General features: G+C 42.6%; 1 protein-coding gene across 4 annotated transcripts; it reads right to left on the reverse strand.

Annotated features, from left to right (window-relative positions):
• Positions 1-1,479: 1,479 nt before the first annotated feature.
• On the reverse strand, positions 1,480-24,034 carry lin7a (lin-7 homolog A (C. elegans)). 4 transcript variants are annotated; one of them, XM_020105473.2, is made up of 7 exons: positions 23,846-24,034; positions 13,963-14,081; positions 7,976-8,047; positions 5,656-5,865; positions 5,271-5,482; positions 3,598-3,645; positions 1,480-3,466 (listed from the first exon to the last, which is right to left on the reverse strand). In XM_020105473.2, exons 1-6 carry the CDS (start codon positions 23,880-23,882, stop codon positions 3,618-3,620), a joined length of 678 nt encoding a protein of 225 aa, XP_019961032.1. In that variant the 5' UTR covers positions 23,883-24,034; the 3' UTR covers positions 1,480-3,466; positions 3,598-3,617. The 4 variants fall into 4 exon arrangements, with proteins under 4 accessions (XP_019961032.1, XP_019961034.1, XP_019961031.1 ...); XM_020105475.2 differs by having other exon boundaries at positions 5,267-5,482; positions 23,846-24,027; XM_020105472.2 differs by having other exon boundaries at positions 1,480-3,645; positions 23,846-24,033.
• Positions 24,035-25,573: the final 1,539 nt, after the last annotated feature.

Raw genomic sequence — 25,573 nt, forward strand, 5'->3', positions numbered from 1 at the left:
GTACCAGTTTAAACCACAAGACAGAGGTGTTTCTTCTGTTTCCCACATTATCGCCTAACTAGTCACGTTAGCCTCCATGTTTGGACTTTAATCGTCTCACCCCTGAGGCCTATCTTCTGTTTTTTGACAAGTTAAATCATCACTATTATTACATCGCATCTACTGAAGATACAGGGATTCACCAAAGTTCTCAGATTTGAGGAGAACACTGAGTATAACTCTGTGGAGAGTCGACTGTGGCCTCAGGCAGCACGAGTGATGTGGAGGAGCTGACGGAGCGAGAAGCTGCAGGAACATGAAATAAAACCGGGTGAATCTAAACCTCAGTCAATTCTGAACAAGTCGATGAAATCAGCTGATTCTTTGATGATTTACACGAGAACGAGTGGAGTCAGAGGTTTCTTTTGCTGCCGTCGTTTTAAAATGCTCCAGCATCTTGAGAGAAACGTTGGGACGTAAAGATATTAACTTATCCCACACTGAGAAACCTACGAACTATATTTAAAGTCTTCAGACCAAATGTGAGAGGTTTAATAAGGCATCTGAATAACTCAGTCGTGTGTAATGGATAACCAGGTTCCTAACTTTATGTTTTTTAAACCTTTATTCAAATTAAAACATCATGAGGAGAATAACTTTGTTTTTGTTCAGGCTGAATTTAAAGTGATCTCGTCATTCAGCTCCAGCTTAAAAACAAAAACAAATGAGAGCATTTGTATTATTCTATCATCTGTGCCTCAGGTTGAAGGATTCAGAGCTTCTGCCTTTTGTCAGAGTGAAAGATGAACAGTTTCAGCTTGTGATCCTGGAGGAGGCGTCACGTTCAGCCTCTCCTGATTAAAACCCCGGTGAGGGATTTGTCACCTGCAGCGACGTCACCTTCGCTCCTCAGCTTTGTCACTTCAGCCTCTGCTCATCGAGAGGTTATGAGGCGGAGGAGACGTTTTACTGCAGCTAAAGAAAAACAACTTCTGCCGTCAGCAGCAAAGTTTAGTGTCGTACGTTTTAAAGGAGTCTCGTTGTTAGTTTCAGAGACTGGTTTGTTCTGAGCTGACAAAAGGCCACTGATGACATTCAATCACTCGACCTCCAGACGCTGCATGATGAAAACAGAACGATCATCAGTGACTCAATGTTATTATGTGATTTTTTTCTCAGAGATCTTTATGAAATAATCAGACATTTATACTAACACGTGTGAACTGGCGGAGGCCACGGAGCATTTTCCCTTTATTTTTCTGAGCTCATACCTCCACCAAGGCCGAACCATCCTTCACATTATTGTCTCGTTCTTATTGTGGAAATATAAAAGAAAAATCGAAGCGGTCTCAATGATTTATTTATCATATAATCTTGTGTTAGTAGTGTTCTGGCATGCAGAGCTGGGGGGACAGGGATCAAACCGCCGACCTCTGGATGTCACGCTGATAATGTAGATGGTGAGACCATCAGAGATTTAAAGGAAGCGCGGACACATGGTCACTGTACACAAGCACATAGATTTATTTATACAAATATAGTATGTATAACAATTGCATATCAACAGTTGTGTTGTCTTTTTTTTATCTTTACGTTAAGTACAGGACCATCAGCTTCAAAAATGCAAGTCAATTAAGAAAAGTACCTGTGATTGAAAGATACAAAAAGGGATCTGTCGTATTCAGATGTTCTGCTTGAACAAAAACTTTTGAATTTCCCATAAAACCTGAAACCTTAATGTCACCGAACACGAAAAAAGCTTTGGCGCTGAGCGACCTTAACGCTAAACAGGTTATTTAGGAAACGTGTGGCACGTGATAGAATGAATCCTTAACATTAGATCAATAAATCCATGATACCAAAGAAATAATCTGCAATTTTTCATTCTGCAAAGGAAAAACATAAAAGTCCCAGGGCATAAACAAGAAATTATGTGCTTTGTGTTTTGTATTTGCTCTGGATAAAGAGAAAACAGCCTCAGGGTTAGAGTCTGCATGATTTGGCAAAACAAAAGAAAGAAAAAACACGGGACAGTGTGAGAAACACAGGCATCAACAGAGAAGTGAAGTTTCTGGGAGGAAGAAAATGGAGAAGTAAACACAGACCTGGTGGATATACCACTTTGACTCTGGAGGTTGAGAAACAGGTTGAGACGAGAAAAAGAAAAGAAGAAGGTTCTACACAGTCTCGTCGTATAGTTCACTATGATCGTCAGAACAGAAACTACTGGATCTGCTGTTATACAACTAATAAAATAATCGAACACGTAATATTCTAAAGGAACAATAAAACTTTGTGTTAAAATCTCTCATCTCATAAACTATTCAATAGAAGCGTCTGAAAAATAAACATTATTCTGGTTTCATTCTAATGAAACTGCTGAATCAGTTTGCAGGACATGAATAATATTTCGGATCAGGCTTATATTTATTCTTTTTCTGGATAAATCTCATCTGGGAGTAGCCATTATAATAATAATAATTATTATTGCACATGTTTTGCCTCCTGTACATCAATAATCTCTTTAAATGGCACAGATTTGGACTCAGAAGCTGCCGTTCGGTGCGTTAGACCCAGTTCGCTTGTATTTTTGCACCCGTCCCGTGAACTCTGTGTCTCAGTTCAGCTGCATCCTTCAGAACGAGGCAGTCTTCACGGAGGCCGAACCAAAGTGAGATGCTCTTGTCCCTTATTGCTGTTACCTGGCAACAGAGTTAAAGTTGGACATGACGAGAACGTTTTAATGCCCCTTGGTTTTTTTTTTTTATTATGTGGACCGTTAGCTGCACGGTTGAGTTGAAGCATCGGACGATTCTGTGCTTGCTGGCGCCATTACGCCTTTGAAAAATGGTTATAACCCAAGTGCAATGAATCCTGGGACAGGTTGGGCCAAGAAGGATCCGCCGGCTGGAGCATTTGTTTCTCTGGGACTTGGAAGGACGCGTTTGAAGGAGCCTCCAGAGGATGCAGCCCCTGAATTGAGACACAGCTTCTGTATCTACCGTCTGTATGAATGAGGCGATGAAGTCAGTGTTAAAATGCGAAACTGAAAATAATCTCTGTTATTGCTAAATCTACCAGATTACAAATAAAATAAAATAAAACGTTTTCTTGCTACAGTTCGGAAGGTAGAAAAGTTCAGGTTCATCCAAAACAGGACAAAAAAATAGAGAAATCAATAATCAATGGTCATTCATACAGAGACACAAGCACCAATTGAAGAATCAATAGAAACATCCACTGTACAAATGATATCGATGTCGAGAGACGGTGTAACGTCCAAGAGCGATCAAAAAATAAACAAACCGACAAACACAAGAGAAAAGGGAGTTTCAGTTTCAGAGCCACAACCAGATCAGAGGGAAACAGCTTATTAGAGGGAATACAAAGTTAAACCGGACGACGTTCAGCGCTCGCCTCCCTCGAAGCACCAGTTTCAGGATGTGTCACGGCTCTCTGGTTTTTTTTCTCGGTTATCGGTGGAACGCTGGAAGCCACAGAGAGAGATAGAGGGAGATAGAGAGAAGAGATAGAGAGTGAGAGGAAGTAAAAGAGTCTTTCACTTGTTAGTTTTTCCTTTGGGATCTTCAACACAAACAGATGGTCTCTGAGATGCACCTTTCCGCTCTCCCCCCTGTTCACTCCTTCTTCTTCTTTTGGAACACCCTGCGTGCAGAAAATAAAAAGAGAAACAAGCTGAGAGTGATTCTGTTAAAGCTCATCTGTTCTTCTATCTATCTATCTATCTATCCATCCATCTATCCATATATGACCTGGAAATATTATATCATATATTTAAAACATCTCTCTGTTATTTGACCACGACTAGCTTCTATAAAAATGTGTGTGTGTGTGTGTGTGTGAGAGAGAGAGAGAGGAAAAGACACAGACAGAAAAGCTTAATACTCTCTGCTGCCAAAGCAAATCTCTGCGATCGGAGTGTCGGCATTGATAAAACACGATCCCTGCTCGGTTCCCTGTCTGTGGCTCCACCGCAACACACAGTTACAAGCTCCCAAATACCTTCCAAAGCTGCTCGGTGCCAAGAGCAAGACAAGAGAGACGCTTGGGGGGATTTAGCATCAAACAGGCAGAGCCAAGGAGAACTTGGACACACACCCGCCTCCAAATACGCCGGGGAGACGTAATAATTTGATAAGTCTGAGAAGAATTAGACGAATAATGATGTGATTTCACTTCGTGGTCTGAAAAGTTGCTTGTTTTTTCCCCTCAGTTTGCTTCAGTTTGAGTGGCAGCGCAGAGCTTTGGTCTAAATTTGGAGTCAAAATTGTAAAAACAGTCTGGGGCAGGTGTGCAGCTGATCCATTCGGCTGTAGCTGTACCAAGAAACGACCCTGCAGGCTGTATCTACTTATCCACATACCTGCGAAGCACGAGCCGCAGATGTAATCGGTTTTAGGTTTTAATAATTTACTGCCCTTACAACAGAATCACTGGCAGAACAAAGCTGAAGCGCTGATGTGTTCACAGAGGTTACCAGCTGCTGCTGCAGGTTGCTAAATATACCACTGAGGTTTCAGGCTTCATACCAGGACGTACACGAGCAGATCTCCTTCTATGTTCCCTGGCTTCAGCTACTGAAAACTCAAGTAAACAGTATTTATAATTACACACTTGAAAAAACAAAGTCATAAAATGCTCCATAATTAATGATTTTGAGCATCTGAGTTAGTAAATCTTGGAATAAACGCAGGAGATTAGAAGTAGGTTTACTGATGATGCTAAAAATTCTGCTTCAGGATTTTCTGGCTGAAGTTTTTCAAGCCTGAGGCGGAGCACGTGCTCATAAGGGAAATGATAAAAAGGTAAAACTGCGTGTGAGTATGTGTTCCTCTGATTTTGTTTTATAACGTCTGAGTCCTAAAATAGCAGACACCTCTAATCCAGAACAAAAAAAAATATAAAGCTCATGCTGAAGCTCAAAGATAATCTGTGCTCATCTCCATTTGACCTCAGTCGTTCACCCAGACTGAGACTGTGTGATGAAATAAAGCACCAGAGCAGAGTTTCCCAGGGACTTTAGAAGCTAACGCTCCAACGTTAGGTTCCTTATCAAGAGTTCTCAGAAAACTGTAAACGTATATAAATTCATCTTCATACTAATTCATCGGCCAGAGGAATAGTAAACATCTCTAGAGTTGCCTCTCTAGACAATGCTGCATGGATCTGTATGAATTTATTTTATGACGCCATAAAGGAGAACATGTTGTATGTCCTCCATCACCCCCTCCCCATCCTTTACGCTTAAAGCAATGAAGCGCCTCACCTACGACATGTGGTTCTGCTGAGACGCCAGGTTCTGCTGCTGCTGCTGCTGCATGAGGAGCTGCTGCTGCTGGCGCCGCCGGGCCGTGCGCAGCTTCTCGAAGCGCGCCTCCATCTCCTCCAGCACTTTGGGCGTGTAGCGGACCACGAGCTTCACGCTGTCCTTGGCCGCCTTCAGCAGCTCCACCGCTTTCTCGTGATGCTCGCCCTCCACGCTCTGCGGGGGGGGGGGGGTTCGGAGAGAGGGAGGAGAAGCTGATTTGAGTATTGGTTAAAAAATAATATTGACTCCATTTTATTATCTGGTGAGATGTTTATCTAGTATTTAATCTGTATGTCGAGCCCCTCTCCCTGTGCCCTGAATCAAAACGTGAGTCTGGTTGAACTTACCACGCCGTTGACGGACAGAAGCTGGTCCCCTCGCTTCAGGCCGCCGTGTCTCTCTGCCACGCCTCCTGGAATGATGCGGGAGATGTAGATGGGCGAGTTCTGTTCTTTGCCTCCCATCACGTTGAAGCCCAGCCCCTCCTCCGTCTTGGGGAGCTCCACCACCCGTGGGTGGGAGTGACCCTCGCTGGCTGCGAAGGCTGCGACCGTGGCCTGAAAAAGAGGAACGATGAGATATCATCATCTCATCAGTAACTCCTACTACATTTCTACACATTGGGAATTTGAGTATGCACAACATTTTACTCTTTAAGATGCTTTGAACATCTTTGATTTTACAGAAGCCAAAGAACAACATGTTTTTCCTCAGAGGCGAGTCTGAGGAAGGCAGGTTTCACTCATCTGCTGCTTCTTCTTATTTCAGCAGAGAGGACCACAACGGAGGGATTTCGGATTTAGACTTCACATGAGAAGTTCTCTGTATTTCTAAGCGCAGGGATTAACACACACGCTGAGTAAACGCTGATTGAAAACATTTAGGGAGGAGGAAAAAGCAGAGGAGAGGGAGGCTCTGCTGGAGTTGTGAATCCAAACTCCCCAGGAGCAGTTGAGTATCTTGGCACTTTCAGTCCTTTGATGCTCGCTGCAGGCGGCATCTCTCCTCCATATTCATATATCCACATTCATTTCAGCCAAATCTGCTCATCTGTATCTCCTCTCCGACTCTTTGTTTTGTTGTGTTGTGTCTCCTCCTTTTCCCATCGGCTCTCTGTCCCCTCTCCTCTTCCCTCCCTCCTCGTCCCACCGTGAGGCCCGGAGGCAGCTCCTCAGCATGCACGCCGTCGCCTCCCCCGGCCTCACGGCACATCGACCTTCACAACTTTATCTTGGATTCTGCGAATAGAAACACAAGCTGGCAGATGGCCCGGCGCCTCCCGTCTTATGAAAACCTCACTATGAGATACTTCCCTGGTCAGACACGCCACACTGTATAAATATGACTTCACAGTCATTTGATCATCTGCTCCCCCCCCTCCCACATGGCCCTGATACTCCATGTCTCTATTAAGATCAGCGTTAGAAGCCTCAGGCCAGGACTCAGAGGCTGAATTAATTTCATTAATGGAGCAATCAAGGAGAATCGAGTTGTTCAGGTGAAACACAAATCCTGATCGTAAAGAGATTTGCCGTCTCATGAACTAAACACTCGGACAGAGGCAGCGTCACATATTTCACATATTTCATCATTGTTGCTGCTGCTGCTTCATTTTCAATATCGTTGCTACTGTACACACACCTCTTTTCCTTTCACATGTGATTAAATGAAACTGGCACCGTGACTTGGCTTCATGAATTTCTCTTAGGAGAGTAAAAACTTTTTGAACAGACCGGGTCCTCCCAGCTGAGAGAGGCCCCCACGGCTAAGCCAGCTCAGGCCATTAGCCGTGTGCTTAATTTCCCGGTGGATATGCAATTTTAATACAGATTTAGGAGCAGAAACTTCTCAAAGTTTGGGGCAAAGAAAGAGAAAGTAGAGGAGAGTTTTAAAGCTGCTTAAATCATGTCTTCATGGTTGCTCCGGGCTTAGTCACAGTGTCTTTGCGGAGGGAAATTACTCGACTTTAGTCATAAATAAAGATTTTTTTTTTCTCCCAGATTAGACAATGGAACCTACTTGATGAAAAAAGGAGACATTCCAAATGTAGTAACAAATGAAAGATCAATAAAATGTTCTTTCCGGATTTTTCAGGCTAAGATTTTGTGCACTCTGTTCAAAGGAGCGACATATTTGAGAATACCATGCACTTAACGAGATTTATTGTTATATTTATATATTATATCAAATCAAGCAAATCATCTCCTGACTTTTGCTGCATTAATGCAAAGATGCAGGCAGCGATCGTCCCAGCGATTCCCTCCAAGCAAGGAGGTTTATCAAGTATGTTTATCAACCATTAGCATAAAGACTGTCGGTGGAGCCGGCAGCAGAGAGAAGAGCTGGTCATGATTTGAAGCCGCTAAAGGGCCGAGAGGTGCTGTCATCATGCACATCCTCCTCTTTGTCCTCTTCACATGAAAGCATCAGATCATAAAGACCTGTAGTCTCTTGCAGGCACTGATTAAATGTCCTGCCGGGTAAAGCTCGCCTCTTTTGCACACGGAAATTAGATTAGCGCATTTAATTCTATACTTTCAACCCCTGGAAATGACAGTGCTGACCTTGTTAGCCTACAACAGCGTGTTTCGCTAAAGCACAGGAAAAGGATCAATAATTTCCATGATCACATATGAACTAGCTTCTGAGAAAAGAGACAGTTCTTACCTTAGCTGTGGCCCTCGCCTGGTACTCTGGACAGCCATTCACTGTGATTGTTTCATGCATGTACTGGTACACCTGAGAGAAATGAAGAGAGGCAGTTGTTTTAATAATTTTTTGTTGAAATCTGAAACCACCACCTGAGCTCAAACTGTCAATTTCAAACTAGTTCCACCGCCAAGGCCCAACTTCCCCCTTAAATTGAATAAACATTAACTCGGCTACACATTGGTGGTTGTTCCAGATTTCTCGCCCTATCTTGTACAGCAGCTGAAAAAAAAACATAACCTCAGAGAGAATGTCCTACATCTTAACTCAACCATCCACCGACAGTCGAGGAAATCTGTTCAGTGGTCAATCTGTTTTGCATCACCAACAAATGGGGAGGGGTATAAACATCCTTGACAAGGCAACTGATGGAGAACACATCAGACTCGGTCCTTGAGTTATTTTACGTTTGTGCTCCCACACTAAAGAAGAGTCTTGAGCTCCGGAGACTGAGGCACGCTCTGGTCCTGACTTCATAAGCAGCACAGAGAGTCAGGACAGGCAGAAATACAATACTGTGGTGCCTGAACTGGAGCCCAGACATGCACTGCTGTACATCCAGTTGGGTGAAAAACAAGGCAGACAGAATCAATGCCGACAGCTGACCTTTCCAGTTAAGACCTGTCTTGTGAAGACCACTTACCACCGAACTCGTTCAAAGAATAAAAGAGAAGAAGAAGACAGAGACAGAGTGGAATGAGGATGTAAAGTTAAGATACTGTAATGACAACAAAACTTTTCTGTGCGAGCACTTGAAGCCATCTGTTCTGCAGCTGTTAGACTTTTAAATGTCAGATATGCAACCCCCCCTTTTTATCATTGTAAAACAACGGCAGGACGATTATTGTAGATAAAGTTTCTCTATAGTTGCTTGTGCAACTTGTGCATCGCCCCTCCAATGCTTTAAACGGTGGCCGTTTAAGTTCATTTAGCAAGTGAGCAAGTCAAATTAGAATTTGAAGCTTTCATATATCACAGTACAACATTACAAAGCCCTCTCCTGTAACATCAAAAGAATCTATATATATATAGAGATAGGTTCCAGACCGCGAGATATTTGTATGTAGAGATCTCAGTGTGGGTAGAAAGAAATATCCCCGAGCTTATGCTATGTTGCTTGCTCATGAATCTCAAAGAATAAAAATGAGCAGCCTCTGAGAGCGCGGCTCCCCGATGCAGACTGCAACACATTTTTGTAAAATTTATTGCAGTGATGCTTGTGGATAAAAGAAAACCTGGAGTCCACACACAAACGCAAACACACTGAATTCCCACATGACACCTTTTCCCCAGGACTTCCTCCACCTCTGCACTCCTCGAGGCTGAGCGCAGCTCTTTAATGCCATGACAGGTTTCCTTGCCTCTGTGTGTCTGCAGAGTGGCTTCCCTTTCCCTCAGTTATCCCTTTATGACTGCAACTGCTAATTACACCCATTTATTCTGCAACTGGCGCCACGTTTACACACATGTGATCTATAACAATGCTTCATCTGTAAAAACAATGCTCACAAAAGCAATTACGGGCCATCACACATCGGACTGTGTTATGCAAATGTCTGGTAATTGTTTTTTCTCCAGACATGACAGGAGTGTCATACATAGAGCTGCAGTGCTCATCTGATATTTGGCATCTGGTAATAGAGGGAAAATAATGGCACAGCGCTGCGTTGGAAAACAATCATTCCAGGGAAGAAGAACATCTTCAGTGTGTGTGACTGATGGATTTTTTGGCAGCTGACGGCTTAATGAATGACCATCAAGAGAATAGGGAGGCCATTGTTTTACAAGTGATTGAGCATCCCTGAGCAATTTAGTTTCATTTATTAATAAAATATAGAGCCTGATCCCATTTTTTAAGGAGAAATATATTTTAGATTGAATTGACTGTAAAATAAGAAATTGACCTTGATGCAATGATTTCTAACATATCATTATCAAGCCCTTAGGATACAGAAATCGTATTTACCTTCAGACTGTTGGGTCTTGGCAGGTGGCAGTTTACAGTTTAAACTTTATTATAAACAAATGCAATGTATATAATATATAATGTAAAACCCCACAATCAAACAAATAGAACTTGGGCCAAGAAAGAAGAGATTGAGGAATTTCCCTGGAAATAATTCAGATTGGTTTGTTTGTCAAAAGGATTAAGCAAGAACTACTGAAAGGGTCAACTTGGTGGAAGGGTGCCAAAGAAAGAACCCATTAAATGTTGGCACGCAAACGGACAAAGAGGCCGATTCTTTTTGACGCGAGAACACGATTGAGTGCCATTCTAGTCAGACATAAACATTTTCTTTGTGCACAAGAAAGTATTATTGACTCAGAAATGTATCATGGTGCTCAAAAGAAGGCCGTGTTATACAACATTTAATACAGTATCGCTCCTCATGTTAAACCCGAGTGCTTTGCCCTGAATAACGGAGCCATAACATGGAACAAATATAGCTCTTGTCAGTCTTCTCTCATCGAGGCTGCACTTTGCTCTTAAAAGGCCACTTGACCTGCAGGCATCTTTTTAAATTCCCCTTCCGCCTTTCTTCTAGCCAGACGACCCGACTGTCGTTCCCTGGTGAAAAGGAAACAGGAATTTTTAATGTAAAAAGTATGTAGTGGTGCAGCTTTAAAATTCTCCTCTTCACACTACGCAGAAATAGTTTGTATCACAGTGACGACTGAGACAAGAGAGAGCGTGAGATGCTCGTGGGGAGGACTGACGTGACAATGCTGCTCGTAACTTCGGCTTCCTGCTCCGTCTACTGAGTCAGAGAGACGGAGGAGAAGGGGGGAGGGTAAATAGAGACCTCAGCCTCGTGGTTGAGGTTTTTTTGGAAAACCAGAACTCGACAATGCATGTGGGAATATTGAAGTTGCACGGTCCGACTTGAAGCACCTCCCAACGGTTAGCGTAATGTGACGTGGGAGCTTGAGGACGGAATGTTGCTTTGATAGAACAGTCTATTATTGAAAATCTCCACCGAAGCGTAAAAACAGCTGTAACATTAGAGCCTCGATCACTCCGGCTCTCTTTTGCGCTGTACCTCCTGCGCGTGTCAGATGGGACTCTCTAACCCAATATACTGCAAATTCCCACTCTCCATCATTTCCAGCTGGTTAGACCTTCCAGTCATCTCGTCTTGTGTCCTTCCTTTCCCATTTGCAAGGCTGATTGACCCTGACAACTCTTTCAGGCTGATGCAGTGAGACTAACACGGACACGCAGGATTCTCCCACCCTCCCACTCTCGCCGCTGATGAACGTGGCGGAGAAATATAACCAGCTCATCAAACTCTGTCCCTTTGTCATTTAGCCCAGCACTGCTGAACAGGCTCTTTCCCCTGACGTCCATTCTTCAAATTGACAGCCAGCCTGTCATCCCTAACAAGGCTGATTCATGTTCGCAGAATTCTATTGACGTGAAGTGGTGGATTCAGGTTTGGAGCTGGACGTACGGTCTGCTTCTTGTGCTATGTTTGTCTTTTCAGACCCTGAAATGTTTTACATCATGAAGAGGACGGCGTCATTTCAGAGATATCTGCACGAGAAAGAAAGGACTCCCACATTAATGAAAGTCCAAAGAAGTGAGTTTGACCAAATGACCAACGACTGAATTTACAGTTCAACTTGTGCTCAGTGGCTGTTTTAACAACTTAACACTGATGGACGATGCACAGGAGCGAGACGTGAGTCGTGAAGTCAAAAGTATTCAATTAAAAAGGAAGAAGAAAAGAATGGAGTCCTGTTTTCAGACATCTCAATATTCTCCTGAATATATCCGGAGGGGTCAGAGTCCGAGTCTTTCCAGCGAAGCCTGAAGTACAATGTTGGCCACCAATGTGGCTCTTTAACAGTGAAACATGTGTTTGTGCATGTTTGAGATGAACACGTAGTCTAATAGCAAAGTCAACAAAACGTTCCTTAGTCACAAACAAACACAGAAGACTTGTGCAATATCAGGCCATAAATCCTGCAAACTGCCGCTCTCCCTCTCGAGTCCGTCTCGTAATTGTTCCTGATGCAGACAGAACATCGGAGGGCGCAGCTGTTGAGAGCTGTGATATTCCACCACAGCGTAATAACAGTAATATTATACAGTATGCAGTGGCCAGCACTTACAGCCCCTTCTTGCAGCTGGCTCAGCACCGCAGAGAGCGGCACACAAACCCATAATCGACCGCAATATACTCAGCCTCGCTGTGGCCCGCTGAACCCACAGCCTTTCTGATGGTTTCCCTGGTGACTGAGCTTTCTGGGTGAAGTGGTCTGCATCTCTGCCTCTAGGCAAAGGACAGCAGCAGCAGCAGCAGCAGCTCATTGTCACCGTGATCAGTCGCCCCTACAGGGACCTCATGAGAGGAGAGGAGTGGTCCTTTCTACCTCTCTGCCACTTTGTATGATGTCAGGGGTTTCGTAAAAGTTATCTAAAGACCTTCTGTGATTGTGTTAAATAAATAAATAAAACATAAGTTACAGATAGAAGATTCCAGAAACTTTTGCTTTATGAACCAGATAAATCAGCAGCTGGACCAGAAATCCGGGACAAGATCAATGATTCACAAAACGTACCGTGGCGATGTCACGTTCTCTGCAGCAGTGAAACCTCTCCCTTTAATTTACAACGTGACTCCCTCTAGAAAATAAAGTGGAGCGTCTCTGTGACATACTGATTAAGTCGGCTAATTGTCTGCTTTCATTCCTGGGATAAATTACATGTTCACTTTGTTTACAATTAACTTGTAACACGGAGGCTGTGGTGGAATCTGTCATCTGCTTGCCCGCTCCTCCGATCCTCTTTTCTTAACTAATGCACGACACCGGGCAACGCCAAAGTATATCACAACAGACAGGAGACTAAAATATGTAAGATCTGCTGGTATCAGCCTGTGTAGCAGTGTCATAGAGTGAACGCTCTGTTGTACTCCGTCCTGCTGATGAATGACTTCAGGATGATGGATCAGCGGGTGACTGTTAAGCGAGCGTGTGAATGAAAGCGTTCCAGCGAGGGGAGAAAAACAAGGGCTCCCGTTTATGATGCACACTTTATCCCGTCCTGTAAAATGTGATTAAAACCAATCTCTAACAGCGATTTGTTTAATTAAAATTCAGTGTAACGAGCTTATCAAACTTTCAAGTTAATGAAATGCTTGTAATGTTTTTTTGGCCCTGTGATCATTTAAAAAAGCTCTTTGTGAGTTTCACGGGCGGTCGGAAAAATCCGCTGTGCATCTGAGTTTTGGTGTTCGGCTCCGGCAGTAATAAGGCCGAGCAATAAACTCTGACATTTTTGATCCTGTGGAGGTGATTTTGCTGATTGATGTAACACAACAATGACTCAAACGATCTCTGATGTCGTAGTTATTGCTGTAATATCTCCAAGTTCAACAGCATCATCAGGGAGCGTTGTCTTTGACCTTTGGAGAAGTCATGAAAATAACAACTGTCCTCGCTGCATCATCACTGAAGTGAACCATACACCGGCCGTCCACGCCACTCCACGGTGTTTTTGAAATGTCATCGGCCATGTTTTTGTTTGAGAACTTGGGGGTTGTGTTGTAGTAGACATGACGTGCATTCGCTTCCTGATTGGGTCTCACGACTCCACTGCCAGCGGTGAGTACAGATTTCACGATAAACATAAACACAGGACGATATAACTGCAGCAAACTGTCGCTCTCATGGTGCCTACTGGATGGTTTCTTCACAAATAATGCAATGCAGCAAAATTAGAAACAAAGTTAGTGAAAATAAAAAAAACTAATTTCCCAGGGTAGTCCAGAGAAAAGAGTCCCTGCTGGGTTCTGTACTTTCACTACAGAAACACAAATATAATTCCTGCATAGAAAACAAGGTCAGAAATTCCCACAGGAAAAAAAAAGGAGAATCACAAGACATGAGTTATGTCGGTGTTCACGGACCGGTGGTTCCCTCCTCGGGCCGTGACTCACCTCTCTGATGGCCGTGCAGAACTCGCTCTGAAGCACCTTCTTCAGAGACTGGAGCTTGTGACCGGGGACGTCGCCCGACTCCTGCAGCTTCTCCAGCAGCTCGATGGCTCTGGCAACATCTGGCGGTGGCGACGCAGAGAGAGAACATGGGTATGAATACATGCATGCACGCACCAAAGGGACAGAATGCTCCTTTCAATTACACGAACAGCTAAGCCATGTGAAACGTGCTGGAGCTAATCAATGCGGAGGATAATGGAAATAGACTCAGTCAGGGCCAGAAGTGGAAGGGAAGATAGAATACCAATCCAACCCATGGATCTTTTTCATTGGCTTAGCTCTGTGCATGACAATAAGGAAGCGAGGGAATAAGTCAGACACTCATTTGTTGGAAGGTTAACACTCCCTGGTACGAGTATGCACCAGCGGGCATTAGGAAGCATTTACACTAAACCGTAACTCTTAAGTTAGACGCCACGACTCCGGGGTTCCTCTGAGCTCTCCTCCCCTAATTATCCTGCACTGAAAAAGTCCGTCGGCATGCCTGATTAATTTCGTGCCCTCTGAAACTGACTTGCTGAATAGAGATAAATAATGAAGAAAGAGAGAAGTGATTGTTCCTTCAGCCTAAAACAGATGAGTTTGGTTTGTTGTTACATGAACCACAACAACAAAAGGATGAACCTGTTCATTATTTACTGATTAATCAACTGGGTAAAATGTTGTTTGTTTTATCAGAATGCTGATATTTCATTTTAATTAAATGGTATAAAACCTGGAAAAGCACACACATATTGAATATTTTAAGTTTTTAAAAGGAGCCATATGATGTGTTTTCTTTTATACAAGTTATTTGTGCATCTGTTGTGTATGATATGTTGCAGCGACACATTTAAAGTTGATTTAAAGTACCTTCAGGAACAAGGGTCTTTTAGCTCTAAACAGAAACCGAATCATTTTCTCTCTAGGCTGTCGTCCTACTTCTAGTGTCTCTTTTCACAGAGATAAACAGAAATTGTAGTTGGAGACATGACACTCAAACACACACCCTGATATTGAATTCTGGGAATATGGAGTTACTCAATAAAGCAGACAGCAGACAGAGGAGCTTGCAGACCTGAGGGACACGAGAGAAGAAGTCGTCTGGAACTCTGACAGTGTGAATACTGCATCAGGGCCGTAAAGAGGAAATGTGAAAAACACTAAAGATTGTAAAATTTTATTTCCTCTTTCTTTTACACTCGACATAAAAACAGTGGGCACTGAGAAATCTAATGCAGCCGTTTCTATTTTAATAATAATACAAGTACTGAGGTCTGTTTTGATACTGTATGTTCATTTCCCATCGATATCGATCAGTCATCAAACAACTGTGCACATGTCAGGACGGTCACAAGTATCCATGATCTAAAACGCTTATCCTTCAAAGGTGGAGGGAGCCAATCCCACCTGACGTTAGGCGAGTGCACGCTGGACAGGTCGTCAATCTATCACAAGACCAAGACACAAACAACCCTCTCACACTCAGTCAATTAAGAGTCTCCACTTAAACCCATCTGCATGTGTTTGGACTGTGGCAGGAAGCCGATGTACCCAGAAGACAAGAGGAGAACATGTTCAGACAGAAAACTGTCCCTGACCCCGAGCTGTGGTCTACTACACACCTTCCTGTTCACTTTCACTCACCATCACATCAAAATCATCACGTTTACACTAATAATACTCGCAGATTTTAAATAATGAGTCATTCGCTTCATTTGGAAAGAGGGTTTACATACAATCTACAATAACAACCATGCAGCTAAAACGATGTCTTACTTTAATTTATACAGCTGACTGGTTCTTTGTAATGTCCCAGCTGACTCACATTAAAGCCTGTGTTCTGTAAAATGAGCTACAGATGTGATAATTCTATAAAGAAAATATAAGATGCATGTGCCAGAGAAAATATAGCATCATGATACAAGAGCATCGAGTGCAGGTTGATGCATTTAATGAGGTTCCTTCTGACTTGTGTTGGCAAATTATAGTTTTTAATGAGTGGTCATTACCCAACAACATTTCTTCACTCTGCAGGGACTTCTGCTTCACAACAGTGGCGGCGAGTGGAGTTTTTGTTTGTGCGTGTTACAGCGTTGATAAATGACATTAAACAAATTCAAGAGAAACTTAGGAGCAATTTCTTCTGTAGAGAGATGTTTGAATCTTGAGTTTGCAGTGTAACAAGGACATGTTTTGTTCTGTTTCACCAACAAAGGTCTGATTGGAAGCTGAAATCTCTAAAGAAATACATTTTGTGATTTAAATAAGATTTCATTAAAGCCAGTCTGTTGAGGAAATACAATGAAATGTGTTAATTAAGTTTTGTTGTGTTTTTTTTGTGTCAGGTAAATCAATTTGTGAGTTTCTATGAATGGTATAAAATGAATTGTAACTTAGGAGGTAATAGAGGGATGTTTTCAATTTGTATTTAATTATTTGCTTTCTGATTCTCTTTATTCAAGATTTGAGATTTTGTGTTTGCAGTTAAAGTTTTGTTTGGTCAGATTTCTGGAGTATGCTCCTCTATGTGGGTGAAGTGACCTTCAGTGACAGCTGTGTGCATGTGATAGCATTTATCTATTCACTGATCCACTTTCATCTGAAATCCACCATATGGGGATTTAAAAGGCTGATATAGCGCTAAGTATTCTGTATCAGTATTTTCAATCGAGAATAATGGGTCTTTTTTTTTAAACCTGTGTGCCAGAACATAAAAACACAGATTCTGAATAGCTTGTAATGAGCTGGTACTCTTCCAAGCAGCAAGGGCGTCTCGCGGTTTATGAGCATTTCTTTCTCATTAAGTGGAGGTCAAGGGCCACGCAGGAGAGAACTTCCTTTTTTCACATGCTCATTAGCACCATTTTCTTTATCCACATCAAGGACTTCTGCTCGGCAATCGGATCCTAACTTCAAAGATTGATGTTGCGGGCGTTGCCAGGGTTTTCATCTCGCTGATCAGAAGCGATGTCTGCCCGTTTCCTGATCCGATCTTTTTTATTTGAATGAGGCCAAAACTTAAAAATCCTCAGCTTTACATTAAGGAGAAGAGCCGCACAGTTTAAAGCCAATTAAGTGTTTCAGCGTTAACGAAAGTGACGGCTATTGTAATAAATGAAAATATACATCATGTTCCTTAAGAGTGAACAGCACAGAGACACTGAGTCAGTGATTACAAGACAGTGTAATTGCAGGGGTCCACACGGAAATGAATGGTAACGAGTGGAAATGATATACTGTGGCTCTCCACTTCTCACTGAGCCGCTCACAGGTAATGAAATGTTTTCTGGCGCCGTGCTGGCACATCTCACCTTTTGCACTGATGTCTAATCTCAGACGCCAAAAACACGTCTGAAGATTCTCTGCTTTGCTGTCGTGCTGTTTTTTCATTCACACAACAAATCACGATATTGTCAAACGAAGCGCAGAGACTTTTCAGCAAATATGGACACATTTTTTTTCCATTTATCTACATGCTTAACGTGGAAGAGGGGCATCGCTTGAGCCGTGTCCGATCATGTGGAGACGAGGCACTGAAAGGTGATTGTGTTCCATGACGGTGCAGCTGAGATGACTGCAGGGAAATAACTCCAGAGTCAGATGTGCAGATAAATGACGTGTTACATTGCTTAATAGTCTAGCGGAGAGATTGAGGAAGGGAGGGAGGGAGGGAGGGAAAAACTGCCTGGATGACCTTGTGCTCTCTGATAGCTCTGACATAACCACAGTGAAACAGCACACTCATATTAAACCCTCGTCTGAGGAGAGACAGAACAAATGAAGCGCAGTTCAAGATAACACCACATGGAGCCTGTTGTATGCACGGCCTATGATTAGCTTCAGCTGGAGGGGAACACAGGAAAACGTGATCCCACACTTGATTAACCAACTCTGCTGAGTGATAACAACGTGCACGAACTCAAGTTCTGCAAAATCTCGTGTAAAAAAAACAATACCAGTACTTCGTTGTGTTATTCGACCGTGTGCTTCTGCTGCATTGAATTTCAGAGAACAATATTATACAGATGTCGTTACTGGTTTTACATGCACGACCTGTGATGGTAAAAAGTAGAGATTAACTAGGGCATCAGTGATGATATTCAACAATATCCACCAATTCCTAATCTGTTCTCACCACATACGGGTTTCTAACCTCGGATCATCACCACTTCCACTTGAATACCTTCCCGGTCTCCCCATCAACCCTCCTCCAGCTTATCCTTAAATCGTCCACTAGCGTTAGCTTCCACCACACGTCTGTGATGTCTCTTTAAAACTGCCCTTTTTAAATGTTCTACCTTCCAGACTTGACCTTTCTGTCCTGACAGCCTGCGTGTTTCCCACCTCCTGTGTTTGGACGCTGCTTCTACCCAACCTGTTTTCTCTGAGTTATGCAATTGAGTCTTTCATCAGTCAAACTAAGCTGTTTCATGAGTAAAACATTTGAACACTCGTGCCAGAGCTACGCTTCGCAGGCTTCCTGACCTAATTACTCCTTCACTGAAATGCAGTAGTGGGAAATTAGCTTTTGCCTTCGGGGGCTTTATTGTATTGTATTGACTTTAATCTCGACCCAGAGACCACAGCTTGGCGCCCTGGGGGATTCCAGATGTGTGCAACATCTGTGCAGGGTTTTACGTCTGCTTCTGTGATCCAGTCGGTATATACAAAACAAATAAGCTCAAATTTGAACAGTGACAACTTTCACTTTGCCAAATTTAGCGAATCTCTGAAGAAAACAGACTGTGCGCAATTAGGTCATCTCACTTTGACAGATTGTTCTCCACAGAGAGAGGGGGAAGGAGTTTTAGGTTTTCTTTCTCTCACATCATCTGCCTACATCGACTGTATAAATCCTCTAATGGTCAATCTTTAGTTTGAATGCGCAGAAAGAGCGTCCTTGTTGTTCAAACATATCGTCAGAGGCAAAGTATTTTATTGTTTAATGTTCCCTCAACTTCCTGCAGTTGGTTTGAAAGTCCAAAACTTATTACTGTGGTCCGAGGCTCCTTTCACACTTTTTATTTTGGTTCAGACTAAACTCAAAAGTCAGAAGGTTTGTACCAAACCAGGAAAACCTTAACGTGAGTGACATCAAGATACAGTGACAGTGTAATGCTCTGCTGCTGTATTAAGCAGAATGTGACACCGGCAGAGATACTGTCGGCAATTAATTTCCCTCTGCTATGTTAGGGATGAGGGTTTTCTCATTAGTGATTAAATTAGTTTGATGAAACTTGTTTTTTAATTACGTGACTATCAAGACTTTGAACAAAGTTTCCATGATGTGTTGATGATACAATCTCAGTTTTTAAGGAGGCTCATTAATGAATCTCAAAAAGAAAAAGCCAAACAATGTTAAAGGCAGCATTAAAGTCCCTAAAACTTTCTGTTGCCCAACAGATTTTAATGTTGGCACATCCCCTCACTTTTATATTTCACACACCAGCAGGTCAATGTATTTCTACTGCCTCAAACAGAATTTAAATACGAGAGATTTTCCAAAAGAGTTTCATGAAATATTCCTTTTGTTTCTCACTTTACATGGAGAGATGGTGAGTGTGTCATCACGTCCACTGAGGAAAAGCACCAGAGGACTGAGGATAAACTGAGAAGTAATTGAAAAGTTTCCCGTGGCTCATGAGTGATGAGGTTTGCCGGCATTTCCTACTTGTTGCTGTTTAATAACAACGTCCATTTTTCTTGACAGTCTAGCTGCAGTGTTCATCACCTGAATGCCAAACATACAACGTACGTGTCTCCCCATGTTGAAAATATGACCTCATGACATCAATTTGAAGGCAGCACCGTGAGAAAAACAGAAATACGGCAGCTTGCAAAACATTCTGTATTAAAGTAGCTGAAAGACTTGGATTTATATTTAAATCGTTATTTCTGTTTGGAAATAGTCAAAATAAGAAAAGAGGAGGATCACAACACTTAGAAATCAGTCCCCTAAATATGATTAATTAAGATTAATGAATTACTCCCTGAGAAATCAGGGTTTGGGTTGAAGGAAGTGATGAGAACAAATCTTGGATGTGCCTCCTGGATCTGCACCAAAATTCAATCTGTTATTCCCTGACCCATGCCTCCTCCTTGGTGAAAACATTATCACTAATAAAATAAGGATGGAAAAGTAAATTCTATAGATGTATATATATATATATATAGATGGACTAATACAGCGAATGATCTCTCACAAACAATCGTGTCCCTGGTGTGCAGTGATTTTACAGGAAATAAATTATACTCCTCAGATCTTTAGAGTTCCTTCTTGTCATTCCACTTTACAAGAATAATAAAATAATCCAAAACGAGGCATTCTGTAAAATGTTATCGTCTGTGTAGCCGAACACCCTGGGAACTCATTTCCCTGAGCTTTTCTAACATCAGACTGGCTGACTGGAAAAGGTCATCCTCATCATTCGCTGATTAGAGGAAATGCACCGGGCTGAGCAAACCTACAGTGACACATAATGAAGGCTTCGGCGCTCTGTGAGGCTCCACAGCATTGTTGCAGGGATGCACCGGGCAACATGGTATTAAGTATTTTCAGTGCTTAACAGTGTCATTTTGTCAAAACTGCAGTGATGTAAATAAACACGTCCGCATCGGAGGCTGATTCTCCTCCTGTGGGGTCTTGATTAAATCTCTGCAACCTGAAGATCCTCTTTTCAAATTCTGACTTTGATTATTGATTGAAATGTCACTTTCCAACTCAGCAGATGACGGTAAAAGGCTCAGGTGACCTTTCTTTGTCTCTGCTCCTACCTTTGTACCTGGAGAGATGCTTTGTGGATGCGTGCTGGAATAAATTGTCCTGAAAGGGCCTTGCCATCTGCCACTACCACTTCGACCTGGATGTCCTTGGTGGCCTTGTCTCTAACTCCAGCTGATAAAAACTGAAATAATCACACTATGAATGAGTAAAATTAGACAACAAGCTTTTACCAAACAAGTCATGTCCCCAAGCCAAGTGAATTAGCTCTAAATCGCCCTACTGCCTCCATCCCCTTGAAGCACAGCAAATAAATCACTCCTTGAGGGCTAATGGCTCCTGCAGGAGCCTGAGGTGCAAACCGAGACGGAAAAACATTTTACTCTTAACGTCTTCTTCATCCTGTCTAATTACTGGACAGAATCCCTGCAAGACAATCAGTCTGCAAGCCTTTATTTCTGTATTTCAAAGAGGTGAGGGAGAAATATCAACCTGCGATGAGTAATGTCAGCTAATCAGCATACTTCTAATCCTTCACAACTCGCTGGTGTGACTGAGCATGTGATGGGGGTAAGGTCTCTCGAGAAAACAAGGACTTGGACAGCAGGACTCAGATCTGTTAAGATAGGAGGATATAAATTGTATTAAAAAAAAGGGTTTAACTCCCCACAGAAAACAAAAGGTGCATACTGCTGGAGTTAACCTCTACCTGTTTGATGTTTTAACCTCACTAGCTGCATGGGGTGGCAAAGCTTGACAACCACTTTCAATCCAAACTGAATTATCTCAACAGGTAAGCTACTGGATGAAATTTTATACAGACGTTGGTGAGCCTCAAAATGTTTGTCTAGTGCCGCCATGACCTCGATATTTGACAAACAAGTGTGTGCACAAGGCAGCAGTATACCTACTCAACATAAGCATGTTAGCCATTTCATTGAGAATATGCTGCATTAGCATTTAGCTCAAAACACAACAAATGATTTCCACCGAATTTGGTGGAAGGGTAAAAGCTATGGCAAAGGAAGAATCCATGCATTTCTTTTTCACCTTCTACTTTTTTTGGTCAACTTGCACACAAACTCTCTTTTTTAGCGATAGTGTCCAACTTTTCTTTCCAAATCCATAGAAGAAGTTTTTTCAGAAAATATTCTTATCAACCACAACTGTGACACAATCCCAATGACCTCTACACTCATTGTTTCACATTAGATGCTTTGTCATCATCTCTGGTACATTCGTATTTATGGTTGAATGCTTTTATTATATATACAGAGAGGTTCAAATCCATTGTCCTTGGCACTGGTGCTTTCTTATCATCGTCATTTCCTCCGACAATAACAGGAAGACCAGTGATGTAAGATCTTTTCATCCTGCTGTGACCCGACAAGACAAGTGGGAGCTTTGAAAATTAAACATCTCTGTCTGTTTCCTCCCCGTGTGTGTTTGACAAACTCAGCGACCAGAGCCGCTCCCAACATGAGACGAAAACCAGCTTTTCATCAGCAATTACGGCCTAGTAGCTGAGAAAGGGATCCTGTAATGCTGCCTCTCCCTCTTGACAGTTCCAGTGTGAAACTATCATTACTAACAGCTCGGGGCCATTACAGCTGCCAGCCGCTGACTGGTCAAATTCATGCCACGGCACGTGAATATGGATCCGCTGCAAACAGGCGGAGGTCACGTCTGAGTCACTGTCAAAGCAAACGACTAGGATCAAATAAAACTTTAATAGACAAGGACATTTCTCACAGTTGAGTGTTCAGCATCATGTTTATCAGAACACCTTAGTCCCTTTATTTAATTCAATCAGTTGTGTGGTGGATGGGGGAATGGTCTAATCTGTTTGCTGCTGCAATCTTATTCATTATATTAACTCTGCAAATGCACGCAACAGATTGTGCATCAGTAAAGCTTGACTGCCCCAGAGCAATAAACTTTAGTGCAGAACAAATTGCAATTGAGCGAGCGGACAAAAATCTAATTCCTCATTTCAGAAAATGATCAATTGTGGCTAATTGTGACACCTGTCAGATTACTTCCTGCACCATAATTCATGCTCACACCAGATTTAGTGTATTTATAATCTCTTCTTGTGGCTTTGGGGGCTCAATGCCAGCTTCACTTGGCACAGAGGAAACAGCTATGGTTTCTCCTTTCTTTATATTTGACAGAATCCATTTCCTATGCAAGGCTTGTGCAATATTACGTTTCACCGGCGGATATGCATTTGATCTCGATGTTAAGACTGGGGAATCTTTTTGCTTGCAATCTAAAAATAGACACTTTTATCCAGAAAGTATGGGGATTTAAAGTGCTTCTCATGAGTGTATATAGGACGCTTTGTGTGTGTGTGTGTGTGTTTTTTTAAATCTTCTGGCAGTGTTCTTCGGGGACTTGTAAGATTGCAGGAACATTGGTGCTGTCTTCTCCCAAATGCACTGAGGGATTAAAGCTGCTTCCACATCGGTGACATTATTAATTACGTGAGGATCCATGCTAGAGGCACATGAGGTCAGAGGATACCCAAATATCTGTTTCAGTCACATGGGCTACAATTGCATGACCAGAGTCAGCTCAACACAGGCTGCCATCTGAAGATATCACCACAGCTTTTAATTGCACATTCTTGCAAGTTGCATGTGCACAACCATAGGACAACATCATGTCCATTTCCTTGTCCCATGCACCTGTCCAATGCAAACACGAAAGTTGTCTCCAAAGTAGATTTTCATGCCTTTCAGGGGCGTTTTGTTTACACATGACGAAAAAGAAGCGCTGCACTATCATGGAATAATACCACCGAGGAGGTTACATAATAAAGAAGGGAATAAAAGATGATTTGATAACAGATGAATGAGGTTGATTAAATGCGAGCATCCAGAGGGTTTGCAGAGGAAACCAGCGCTCTGCCTCTGCAAAAAAATACGCGCACGCATCCGACTGACTGGTTTTTATTTAGCTCAGATTGCTTCGGAAATAACGAAGCGTTGTGGGAAAAGATCCGAGCAGAGAAACAAACACCTGGATGAAGCGCGGAGGTTCTGCGTGTTCCCAAGTTTTCTAAATGACGAGAAAACAGAAATAAAACATGAACAATTGTGCGAAGCTCCGTCTTACCTCGATCCAGGGTGAGCGGTTGGACCACTGTCGCCATGACTGCTGTTTACTGGAGACTGGAGAGAGACTACAGCATCACAGAGCGAGAGGGAGAGAGGGGGAGAGAAAGAGGGAGGGAGGGACAGAGAGAGAGGGAGAGAGAGATACTACAGCATCACAGGGAGAGAGAGAGAGAGAGACAGGGAGGGAGAGAGAGAGGGAGGGACAGAGAGAGGGAGAGAGAGATACCACAGCATCACAGAGAGAGTGAGAGTGGGAGGGAGAGGGAGAGAGGGAGGGACAGAGAGAGTGAGAGAGAGGAGAGTGAGAGACAGAGTGAGAGAGAGGGGAGGAGGGAGAGGGAGCGAGGGAGGGGGAGAGAGAAAGAGACTAATGCATCACAGAGAGAGAGAGGAAGGGAGAGGGGAGAGAGACTACAGCATCACAGAGAGAGAGAGAGGGAAAGAGAGACTACATCATCACAGAGAGAGAGAGGGAAGTAGAGAGAGATAGGGGAGAGACAGGGAGAAAGTAATAATAATAATAATAATAACAATATTAATAATATTCATAATTATTTTCTTCCATCCTCATAACATCTCATCAGCTGGTGTTTTAAATACAACGATGAAATAAAAATGTCCATCTCAACAAAGAGGCGGAACAATCCAGCACCATAGAAGATACAGATTGTATAGACACCATGACATGACGTGAAATTCATTTGTAATGGACACAAGTATATTATACTAATACAAGTGGTAAAATATTTTTATTCGTTTGTGAGGATATATTTCAGCTGAGTCACTGAGTGGATCGATGAATAATAAGGCACGGATCTGCTCTATATCTATCAGCTGAACAATAATAGCAATCATCATAATAAGCACTTTTCAAAGCCAAAATATCTCACACACAAGTGCAGCCATCTTGCGTATTTGAGTATGGAGCTGTTGTATCCACTTACTTTGACTTTTTAGTTTGGTCCGTGTCCCGTCTCCTAACATAGAGGAGGTGGCATTTATGACTTGTACTGCAGCCAGCCATCAGGGGGCGACCAAGATGAGTTGAGCATCTTATTTGAAAGACGTGGGCATTGTACTATTGTACATTGTACTATTGTACATTGTACTATTGTATATTGTACTATGGGCAACTGGTCGTCTGTCTTGTGGAGAGGTTGTCCATAAGATTGTGTAGCAAGTCTTTGTCCAAGTTGCTTTGTGCATGAATTGCCTTCTGTAAACTTTTGCCACAAAGCTTGAGGCAAACTATCATCCAAAATATTGTTGAATGCTGGGGATTAATATTTCCCCAAAAAAATGTAATAAACATGCATTTTCCAAAAGCCCAAGAGGAAAGAAAAATCATAAAAACACATGAATATTGTGTCTACATAGTTTTGGCCATGTAGTGTATCTCATAAATCAGAATAACATCGGGCTCCTGCACCCCCTCCAACTCGCTGTGTAGTCATTTATATCACAAACTATATAAAAAGTCAGTCGTGAATCATTGTAACACACCCCCCATCGGCAGCCCTGCGCTCCGCATTCTGAATCCAACAATCACGGGCATGTGTGTATTTTGTTTGCGCCGGCACGTGTAAATGCTTAGCTGCATATAATCCATTCATCCATTGCACTTCACAGATCAGTTGATTGCGCGCACGCTTGCCATTAAGGTTTATTGTGAAGCGCTGAGCCACGCCAGCAGTTATCTCCTCTCTTGGCTACGCGCACTGCATGC

The sequence above is a fragment of the Paralichthys olivaceus genome, chromosome 23 (assembly GCF_024713975.1).
Source record: "Paralichthys olivaceus isolate ysfri-2021 chromosome 23, ASM2471397v2, whole genome shotgun sequence".
NCBI classification, from domain to species: domain Eukaryota; kingdom Metazoa; phylum Chordata; class Actinopteri; order Pleuronectiformes; family Paralichthyidae; genus Paralichthys; species Paralichthys olivaceus.

Bases quoted from the DNA above. Each gene is read 5' to 3' on its own strand.
- lin7a (XM_020105473.2), bottom strand. From the start codon at position 23,882: ATGGCGACAGTGGTCCAACCGCTCACCCTGGATCGAG. The intron at 5,866-7,975 runs GTAAGAACTGTC...CCTCTTTTTCAG, and splicing joins AGGCGAGGGCCACAGCTAAG to GCCACGGTCGCAGCCTTCGC. The intron at 5,483-5,655 runs GTAAGTTCAACC...CCCCCCCCGCAG, and splicing joins TTCTGTCCGTCAACGGCGTG to AGCGTGGAGGGCGAGCATCA.